The 11,124-nt window shown below is 44.3% G+C and overlaps 1 protein-coding gene across 1 annotated transcript in view; it reads right to left on the minus strand.

Annotated features, from left to right (window-relative positions):
• Positions 1-11,124, minus strand: part of zyx (zyxin) — a 15,951-nt gene that overhangs the window by 2,611 nt on the left and 2,216 nt on the right. The window contains exons 5-11 of the mRNA XM_025061713.1: positions 9,614-10,868; positions 8,698-9,347; positions 2,910-3,148; positions 2,246-2,502; positions 1,942-2,037; positions 593-1,183; positions 308-449 (exon numbers count right to left, since the gene is read on the minus strand). Coding sequence (XP_024917481.1) covers positions 308-449; positions 593-1,183; positions 1,942-2,037; positions 2,246-2,502; positions 2,910-3,132 — 1,309 coding nt within the window. The 5' untranslated portion in view covers positions 3,133-3,148; positions 8,698-9,347; positions 9,614-10,868. The remainder of the gene's footprint in view (positions 1-307; positions 450-592; positions 1,184-1,941; positions 2,038-2,245; positions 2,503-2,909; positions 3,149-8,697; positions 9,348-9,613; positions 10,869-11,124) is intronic.

Genomic DNA, 11,124 nt, shown 5'->3' on the forward strand with positions numbered 1-11,124 from the left:
AATGCTGTGGTTTCCTTATCAGTCCACACATGTGTGTCCTCTCACTGACCGTCACCACAGACACAGTTCCGGACCTGACACGTCTGTCATTACAGAAACTAACACTTTGACATAACATCATCAAATATTTGAACTTTTTATTTCCACTCTGCCTTAAATGAGATGATAAAAAACCCACATATAAAACAACATAAACAGTTGTTCTTTCAGCTGAAGAATCTTTCCAGATCAATACAGTTACAATACAATAGTTTAAAAAAAATAAACAGACTCCATGATGTAAGGATGTGTGTGTGTGTGTGTGTACCTGTGGGGGGGGAGGTGATGAGGGGGGGGTGTTTGTCCATGTTTTTCATGAAGTCCTGGGTCATCCTCTCCAGCTCTTCGACCTCCTTCATGTTCAGAGGAACACCTCCACCGGGGATAGAAACTGGGCCAGGAGGTGGATGCTGATGGACACACACACACACACACACACCATCACACACACACACACATTAGTTTATACAATATTTACTGTGTTTTATTCAGCGTCGACCCGGTTCTTATTTATTATTGAACATTAAAGAACTTTCAGTGCACGAGAACGTACCATCGACGCAGGCGGGGGTTTGGATGGAGGGCTAGAAAAGGAGGGTGGCGACCCCGCGGTCTTGGGTTGAACAGGAGGAGGAGCAGCAGCTGCAGGAGGGTTCTGGTTCTGGTTCATGTTCAGCTGAGTGGAAAACGGAGAACTCTTCACGTGGTTGGTGGAAGGAGCTGCTGCTGCTGTGCTGTTTGGTGGAGTGGGAGGTGCAGGAGGCGCAGGGGGCGCTGCAGGCGCTGGTGGGAAAGCGTTGGAGGCAAAGGGAGGTGCAGGTTTTGGTGCTACACTGACTGGAGCGGAGGTCTGGTTCAGGTTCTGGTTCAGTTTCTGGGCCAGAGAAGCAGAGGAGCCCCTCCCACTGAAGCTGGTCTTGGGCGCCACCGCTGGAGCTTTGGAAAACGGCTGAGCAGCAGAGTTCGGTCCGGAGCCCTGACTGGCGTTCCGGTTGGTTCTGGCTTTGAGTTCTTCGGCCCACGGTGCCGGAGGTGGGCGGTCTCCCATTTCAGGCGGTGGTAGGAAGGACAGGGCCGGTTTGGGAGCCGTCGGAGGAGGAGCTGAAGGCTTTGGTGCTGGTGCAGAAGAATACTGGCTCGGTAACTGAGGACGAAAAACAACAAGATGAAAAGAACTGACAGTTTTACAGATTAATAATCCCATCATTTGGATTAGTCACAGATAAAACCGTGTGAGAAACACTGACCTCTAGCTGCTGATGTCGGTCTGACAGTTTTGTTGTCTTTACATATTAATAATCATTTCACCTGGTACTTTGTTGAAAACTCAACCATCCCCTGCAGTTCTCCATTTATACCTGAGGGTGGAGCCAACATCAATCTGCTCTGATGCAGAAACCTCTCCATTTATGGGCCTTTCACTCTGTTCCTGGTCGAACACGTCAGCTTCATCTCACTCTCATGATTGTCACCCGGCTCTCTCCGTGTGTGTGTGTGTGTGTGTGTGTTTCTCTGACTTTCTCCCAGTGTGAATCACCAGTTAGCTCACTTCTTGTTTTCTCAGTCAGTCTGGTTTGTTACAGTACGTACTTCACTGAACACAGAGCTCTCAGCCCGACACGTGACAAACTACGACAGACCTTAACTCTTTACACAGAAAGTGTGACGTAAAATTCAATCAGATCAACTGTTTGGCAACTGAAAGGTCAGATTTATATCTACATCCACGCTGGTGGAACGAAGAACCTCCTGAAGACTCAGACTCTGAAGAATTCCTCTGTTTACCCTGATCGTTAATCTTCTTTGTTAATCTTCTAAGTCGCTTTGGAACAAAGCATCTGCCAAATGCATGAATGTAAATGTGATGTCGTGAATATTTCCTCGTGCTAACTCCGTCTGTACCTTTGGGTTAAAGGGTCCTCTGGTCTCCATCTCAGACAGTAGGTCAGTCAGAGAGTCCAGCTGTTGGTCAAAGCTGCTCTGCTTCTCCATCTGTCTCTGAAACAACAAACAAACAAAACAGGAGATGAAACAAGTCACTCAACTCAAGTCAAACTTAAAATGTTTAAATTGAGGCTCTGATTAACTACAGTCCTTGTAATTAATGAATCTCCATCAGTCTGACTCTTATCAAACTAACAGATTTGACATAATTAGAAAAGTTACTCTGGTTCACTGTAGCAGCTGTCGTTAGCTCTATAATTACCTGTGTGTTCAGGACCACACTTGTAGTTGATGAAGGGAGAGGCGGAGGGGGAGGAGGGGGAGGGGGCGAGGGGCAGGTGGGCAGACATGCACTCTCTTCAGGGGGTGCCGGGAGGGGCAGATCATCTGCCACTGGAGGTGGCGCAGGGAAGGCGGGAGGGGGAGCTTCAGTGGCACAGGGCGAGGTCTGACATTCAGGGGGGGGCTCGGGCAAATCATCGTCCAGAGGAGGAGGAGGTGGAGGAGGAGGAGGGAAATCTGAGCAGGAGAGAAAGAGGACGGGGTTAAAATCTGAGACCATGTTAGACATCCATCAAACACCAGTTAGACAGCAGGAGTACCAGTGACAGACCAGCAGCTTTGGTGACATCATCACCTGGTAAAATAAACCATAAAAACAGATCTTTGATGCTGTTACATGTACTCATGTCTTGTATGTAAACCAACAAGAAGACGGGGCGGCACAGCTAGAGAACGTTCATCTGCTCCTCTCTGCTCTCAGAGCTGCAGGGCGAGCACCGTCAGACTCCGCCCCCGTCTCAACCTCAATTCCAGGACTTGTCTTTACAGGAGAGCTTTTGCAACAAAACTGACTTGGTTTTGTACCAGCAGCAGCTGGATGTGGGTCAGGGAGAACTGCAGTCTGGGATACTGGAAACACATACCATCGCAGAGTGAAGTTGGTGGTGGAGGCAGATCTCCCACTCGACCAATCACACCAGTGCCAACTGGCGTCGGGGACGGCGCCAATGGAGGGGTCTGGCTTTTGGGTCGAGGCGGTGCTACAGAGGCAAACTTCTTTGGCTGGTTGTAGAAGGATGGGGTGGTGACCTTAAAGTTCAGAGAGGACGTCACCATGTATGGCTTGCTGCTGTTGGAGTTCTCCATTTTCTGATGTTGAAATCTGTCGACAAACACAATTAACATCAACTGTAAGATCACGTACAGTACAATATATGTTTACTTCATCACTTTCTGCACATGGTCAAACAAAGACTTTTCTTATTACTGCAGTACTTCAAGCCTAAGAAATTGAACATCATGTTAAGTAACACAATATCATAATGGCACAATTATTATTATACTTAATCCTTTGAAAAGCTGTGATTTTTCAGCTCATTCCAAGGGCTTTTCCTTTTTTTTTATCCAACCACAAAACATTAAAGAAAATACTGCAGTACTGGTTTAATAACTGCAAAGTCTGTCGGACTAAAAATGGATGATGCTTCACAGCATCAGCTGACTGGAAGGGAATGTCATTTGGGTGAATGAGTGGAATAATAATTACATTCTTCACACGAGTTTGTGGTAAAAACTGGTGATGAAGATAAATGGATGGAAACGTGTGCGTAAATTTCCACACAGCGACCACAGGGGATCGGGGTTACGTCGTACATTCACGTCCAAGAAGTCAGCGATAAGGTTTGGAGAAAGAGCCAACTTTCATAACAGTTTCATGTGAGCTGCGTCACAGAGTGGGTTTGTTCAAATATTTACCTCACACATTCTTCTGTTAAAAAAATGTTGATGCTATTTCAGCGTCGCCGATGAGATTCCTTGCTTAGTCTGAACATATTTCCCTGAAGGCCGTAGGGCCTCAAACATAACCTTTGGTGTGGACCACACAACCCACCCCACACACACACACACACACAAGGATACGGAGCAGCAGTAAAGTACTAAACAACGGCTGTGTATTTGTTATGATACCGTTGGTGACTTTACGACAGGTCGACGTTAAACATTTACAGTTTCAGCTCAGGAGGAAACTCCAGTAAGACTCTGTTCAGGTGCTACACGTGCCAGCGTTAAAGATTTTATCAGATCATTTAGCTGTGGATAAATTAATCCAACCGTCTCCATTTAAAGACAGCTCCCCCCACCCTCCCGTTCACACATTTAAACTTCACTGAACTTCTTTAAAACACTGATATTGTCATTACTGGCACTGTTGAAGTACGTCAATCTCTGCTGCCCTCTTCACGCCCCCCACTTTGGGAACCATTTCGTAACAGTTAAAGACAAAATCACCAGAACGTGCCTGAGTGTTCAAGTTCTGACAGGACGGAGAACCCTCGCAGGATTCCATCCTCCGTGAAGCTCGTGACAACAGCAGATACAGGAGTGATAAGAAGAACTGCTTCTGTTTTTCAAACCAGATTCTTTGTCATGTTCAACAATAACAACGTAAATGGTCAGACTAGATTTTTAGTCTCTACAGGTGAAGATCACTGCCCTCCTCAAAGACATGAGTATTCCCGAAGAAAAAAATACTACAACTAAAACGTTTACTTTAATCCCACTGGTACATGAACCAGTCAATAAACACTCTGCTGCTGTTCCATCTGAACATCAGTTCCTAACACTGGAACAGAGGGATCTACATTTGGAATCACTAGAGAAGAAAGATCAATATCCATATGATATTGTAAAATCAAACTAATAATAATAGAATCACTAGAGAAGAAAGATCAATATCAATATGATATTGTAAAATAAAACTAATAATTCAGTGTATCAATATTTTGTTGTAAAAAATAAAGTGATTATTATTCTAAAGTATCAATCACAACTACTATTAAGTATGAAACAAATTTTTCTTTTGTAGTATTCGTCTATAAACAAAAGATGGCGCTAACATGACAGAAGACAAACTCGGTGATTTAATCATTTTCAGGCTGTGAATTTGTAGCAGACTCCTGTATTAAAACTGAGTGAGTGGCCACTAACGCCGGCTTCTTCACCATGAGTGGGGTGGACCGTTAACATCAAGACTCTCGTCTTTAAATAAGACTTCCAACTCAGAACCTCAACAGTACTCAGAAAGGCTGCACTCCTTAATGAATTTCTACAAGAAGTACTTGACCCAAAGTGCCTCTGCGGCTTCACTGAGATTGTGGGGTGGTGTTTTTTTTTCTTTCTTTCTTTTTTTTCTTTTCTCTGAAACCATATGATCTAAATTATTCAACGATTATAATAACCAGTGGTCAGGTTCCATCAGTTTCTTGATGCGCCCTGAGGGACTGGAAACGGTGAGATCAGCCGGACTCTTGGACCCCACAGTCCCACTTCCAATCTGTCTTGAAACCCGACCCTTGTGAAGAAAGAGATCTTCAGCTGAGGGACGTATCGAGCGCTGCAGCTGGATGACATCACCCTTTTCAGTTGCACTTCAACAAACTGCCTCCTTCTGCATTTATTAACTTGTGCAACAAACTCATAACAACCAGAGTTAACCCTTAATAGTACAAATGATTTCTTTTTAAATGAATGTACACACAGTGCTTGGCATCAATGACATCATCAGGCCACACTACCATTTACGCAGTCACACCATGTGGCTTTTACAAGCTACAACATTGGTCCCAAGCTCACGTCTGAGATCGACGCCCCAGTTGGTTTTCATTCCATTCATCGAGGACTGACTTCCACATGGGCTGGAGAAAAACAAGGGTCATGAGCCTTTAATATTCAGGAGTATAAAAAACACCATGTCTGTGGTCATGGCTGAGGCTTCTCAGGTACAGAACCTTTGTTTTCATGCAAATAAGTACAAGTATATCGGAACAAATATATATTTAATGAAATCCTGGACAAAACATCACTAACATGAAGTGTTTGTGTATTTTGTTTTTCCTACTTTCTATCTTCATCCAGTGGGCCGTATCAAACCCCCTATAAGCAGGCCGGTTTTAGCCTGTGGGCCGTATGTTGGACACCCCTGTAGCAGATGTACGTCTTGAAAACAGGAACACCGTGTACAAAAAGGTATTTCCATATTTTTACACCAAGTTCCTCTATCAACCTGACAAGAACCTGAGTTTCAGACGGTACTTCCAGTAACTGCTCTCATATCACGAAGATCATTACATCTGGGACTGCTGCACCGTTTACCAACTTCTCTATTGTTCTGACAATAATAGCAGTGTCCCTGGGAGTGTGTGTCTGCACTGAGGCCTGCGATGGGCGGGGGGGTCGGGAGGGAACACGACAACCCTTCTGTGTAATCATGCGTGACGAACCAGCGTTCTGTAGGACGGCAGATGAAGAATGATTCAAAGGCAACATTTCCAAACTTCACCTAACTGGTACTGTTTGAATGTTTATATGAGGAACTGATTCTGCTGTAACTAAACACTGACAAACATACGACAGTAATCAACACAGGACACAGGCCTTAACTGCATGTGTGCTTTGACTCATGGAGGCTTCGATTCCTCGTGACAACACTCAGAGATGGCAGCAAACAACCAATCACAGCTGCCGCTTCTTGACAGATTCCTTTGGCATCACTCACTCACTACGACATCATCGACTATAATCCCAGGCTGTTGAAGCAGACAAACCACACCAGCCTCAGCCTATAGCCTCCTCACCATAAATCATCTTGAAAATGTTTAACCAGCAGCTGCGGACTTAGACTCCTGTCTTAGCTTCTGGATAAAAATGGAAAAAACAAAGAGGAACGGAGACTCTGTCGGACAAGTCTTTACACAGACCATAACTATTTCTATTGCAGGCTTATTCATGCATATTCACCAGGATGTTCTTGTTTCTGAAGTCTGACCAAGGACAAAGCACATAAATGAAATTACAGACATCTACGTTGACGTCACGTCCAACTAGCAAACAGCTAAATATTAATGTGAGCACATTTCTAGATGCTATTTTAATTCATAAAGAACCCGACTTTAAACAGATAACACGTCAATCTCATGTCTAATCTGTGGAACAGCAGAAACAGCTGCTGACTGGTTTCCTAAAGCTAAAATTGATGACGTCGTCAAATGTTTCGTTTTGTTTACAAACCAAAGACATTCTGTTTTTCTGGTTGTTATGGAGAAGCCAGGAAACCAAAAACATTTACATTGAGGTTTGCTGGTAATCAGAGAACACTTTAGAAAGTTGGACATCACTGAGTCATTTGCAAATTGTTAGACTGTTTGAATAAAAGCAAAGCTCGAATGGATGCAGTTGGAAAGTCCATTTTATGAATTTGCTGGTAAAACTGTTTGTTTGAATATATTTTGCAGCCAGATCTAAAACATGTGATAAACTAGCAAAACCCCTCTAAATATAAAAAACTAAATTTAAAAAACTGCTGACAGATGACAAAGTCCATAGTTATTTATACAGTGAATATTGATAGATATTTAAAAATATATATATTTTTGGAAGATCTCTTAATCATACAGTTCCCGTCGTTGTCCCCTCCTGGCTCCCGTAGTTAACTAAAGAATTAACTGGATTGTATATTTTTAATTAAACAGTATTTGTTTTACTTTTTTATTCTATTTTTAACCATTGATTTAATTTTGCAAACCCGAAGAAGAACAAAAGAAGAAAAATGAGACGAAGAAATGTAGTAGAACAAGAACGAAGAGAATGAAAAGAAGACAGAAAGAAGAGGAGGAGGAAGTGGAGGAGAAGAAGAATTTTAGGTGAACTTGACTAAAACAACAGGATCATCCATCAACGCCCCCCAAATACCTGAGCAACAACAGGCTCCAGATTAAAGCCAGCTGTTAGCTAACGTCTGACACCGCGCTGTCAGAAGAGACTGACTGACAGCGGGGGGTAAATCACCTCCATGTTAGCCTTTCACTGTAACTGGTCGAAGCTAACATCACACTGAAACAGCAGCAGCTGATGCTAAACAGTGTCACATCACAGTTTGTGCCAACATGAATCGCTAGCCCCTGTGTTAGCATGGGTGCGTTACGTCTGTATTCCTCCCTCGCAGCCTTTAACACACACACGTTAGCCCCGGGAACTCTGCTCACCTACAGGTGTGTCGTTCACCTCAGGAGAGGAATGTCAGGGTGGATAAAACAAACGCTAATGTCAGCGTCGGTAAACAGCAGCGGCTAAAGCTAAAGTATCAGTAGCTACGGGTTTTTTTCTCCCTCTTTTTTTAATCGCCGCCCCAGTTTTCTGTCTTACCTCACACGGCCTCAGTGAACTGAGCCCCGCAGATGAATGAGCTTCCAGCGGCACAGCTAGCTACGCAGGTTTATTCAACTTTTTTCTGGGTCTCGAGCTTCCGCGTTGCTCGCTCCTTATCAACCGCTGGGGTAGACACCTTCCTAGACCAAGTCCAGAAACATTTATCACACAATGGACACCGACGCAGACCAGAGGAGATGGCGGAACACTGCCCACCGAGAGGCGTCAAGTCTGCGAACCTCCCTATGAAACGTCAGATAAAACATCTGCCATGTTTCATTCCTGGAGGTGTTTCCTCAGCCATCAGTGAATGACACGGAAATGTGCTCTGTCACGATCCATGCCCTGACTAAAGATTTGTTCTTTACCTTATTAGGTAACCTGTAGAGGTCTCTCTACTCCTGCCCTCCTCCTCTCATCCAAACCATCTCACAAAAAGTAGGACACACTACAGTACGTAGACAGTACCTCCTCTGGTACTGATTAAACACAGACATCAGAACTCACCCTGGTCTGAAGCAGCTGCAGTCAGGCTGTACTTTTCTTTCCTTCCTCCTTTTTGTCCTTTTTTTTTTCCTCCAGCAGATGCAGCAGAGCTCTGACTTGTGTCTCCTCTGGTCACTCCTCTCCTCTCCTCCTCTCTTCTCTTCTCCCCACCTATTAACCTAGACCCTCCTTCTGTACTTTTCAGCCTGGAAAAGGAATGACACCATACTTCCAAACAAGTTTCTTCTTGTTTGACTTGGGCTCAGGATTCGTGTAGGACTATGTAAACAGCACCCCTCTTTCTCTCCTTCTCCCTCAGACCCCTCCTTCTCCTGCTCTCTTCTCTCCCTCTCTCTGGATTCTCGCAGCATTCTTCATTCGGTGACATCAACCCTGTTGCCTTCTCCTTGTAAGGTCAGGCTGAGGGAATGACTAAGCCACAGGGAGGGAGGAAGGGAGGAAGGGAGGGAGGGAGAGATAATGGGGCTCCAGGCCTGATTAGATACAGACAATGAAGGCGGTCAGGGGTTTGAGCACGCCGCGGTACGGTGGCTGAAGGAACCTTCGGGCTGGATGCTGCTGCTGGTGGTGGTGGAACTGAACTTTGAGTTTGAGGAGGAACCCAGATGAGATGTTGATGTGGTTCTGTTCTCTTCTCTGGTGAAGTCACACTGCAGAAAGAAACACCAAATTCAACACCATAAACTTCCTTCCTGACCACAATCTAATCAAGAAAGTAAAAGTCAAAATTGAAGTTTTATCTTTTAGATATACTAAAAAAAAAACACACAAAAAAAGATGATGCAGCCCCAAGCCACGTGTTAAAAGTTCAAGACTGGAGGGCTGCCAGTTTGAATCCTGTAAGGGCTGTGATGTTTTGATCACACCCTGTAAACGGATCAACTAAATACAAAGTGTAATTTAGGAAAAAACCAACAGTTTATGATGAAGTGCTTCTTTTTTCACAGAGTTTCTGGAGGGTTCAAAGTAGCCAGTGATGTCATGGTGCTGTCCTCAACTCTGTCCTGTTCTACAGGTGTCTCCTGGCAACAAGTCTGGTCCAATCAGGATCAAGCTGTTAGGACAATGCAGAGGTTATTATCCTCAACTTAGTGTCATAAATAACATCTGCTGCCCTACACACCTTATGACACTATGACATCACACTGCTTTATAGCAGACGCACGGACACACGCACTTGCGTAAGCATATTCACATGAATTCACACACACACCCAAATAAGGACAATTTAGTTCTTTTGAAAACACTCTCTCACCTCTTTAGACTGTGAAACACTGCAGGATGGTAAAAAATAATAATAATAAAAAAACAACAGAATCAAAAATAAACTGATTGAACTTAAGTCTGTGTTTCATCCAAACGTAGCACAGATGAAACGGTGATATTTTTTTTTTTCAAACGTATGGATCAGATGTAGATTTTCTCACGTCTTCTTCTGCCTCTGGACTTTACTGCTGACCAGGTTATGATTACCTGAGGAGATGGACTGTAAAACTCAGTGACACAGAAATGTTCGACTTATTTCCAACTCACAGTATATACCAGTCTGCGTCCCTCGGCCTCTGTGAGTTGCATAACAAGTGATTACGAGATAAAGAGCACGTGGACGTGAGGTGTGATTCACTGCCCACTAAATTGGTCATGACGCTTACAAATGGCCGACACCCAGGTTGAGCCACAGCAGGGTTGCATTTGATGAGGTTGTGAAACTGAAGTCAGGTTTTGGTCGAGCTCCTCTGCTTTCCTCCTGCTGCTGCTGCTAAAACCCCGTTTTTCCAGATTTATGTCGGTGAAGGACAGGAAGTGGCCCTCTGTTCTTTCATAGCCTATTGTCCTTCATGGAATGTTCCAGTCACTGGGACTGGGAACAACAGTGTGTTGTGTTAAAGTGTGTTGGATTACCCTTTGAATTTTTCCACATCATTTTTTTTTGCAGCCTAATTTAGAAGCCTTTTCCGTGCATCACGTAAAAGCAGAGAATTGTGTTTGTTTGTTTTAAATTTCCACCAACCCATGGTCAAAGTCTGGACTCCTGGAGGAACAATGGGGATAAGGAAGAACACATGTGGAACATTCTTGGGGCATATTTCAGCGCTTCGCTGACACTGGGTGGTACTTGAGTGAAAAGTTTGGATCAGGCCGGCAGAACGCAGCTCCAGTGTCCAGGCATCCTGGAGGTAAGACAAGAAAAAAACATGAAGTTGTCAGAATCAGAGCCAGACGCTGTGGAATGCAGCCAAACCTTGAATCTAGCAGTCCCCCCCCCCTCCAAAACCCCCACCATGGTGTTTTTTTCACTTCAACTCCACCCTTTCATTTTTCTGCCAGCTTGTCATTTCACTTTTATTTCCCTTTTCATCTTTCTTTCCTTCTTTCTCTTGTTACCCCCCACCCCCCCCCCCCCCCCCAACCCCAACTACCCACTAA

Source organism: Cynoglossus semilaevis, chromosome 13, assembly GCF_000523025.1.
Source record: "Cynoglossus semilaevis isolate Cse_v1.0 chromosome 13, Cse_v1.0, whole genome shotgun sequence".
NCBI classification, from domain to species: domain Eukaryota; kingdom Metazoa; phylum Chordata; class Actinopteri; order Pleuronectiformes; family Cynoglossidae; genus Cynoglossus; species Cynoglossus semilaevis.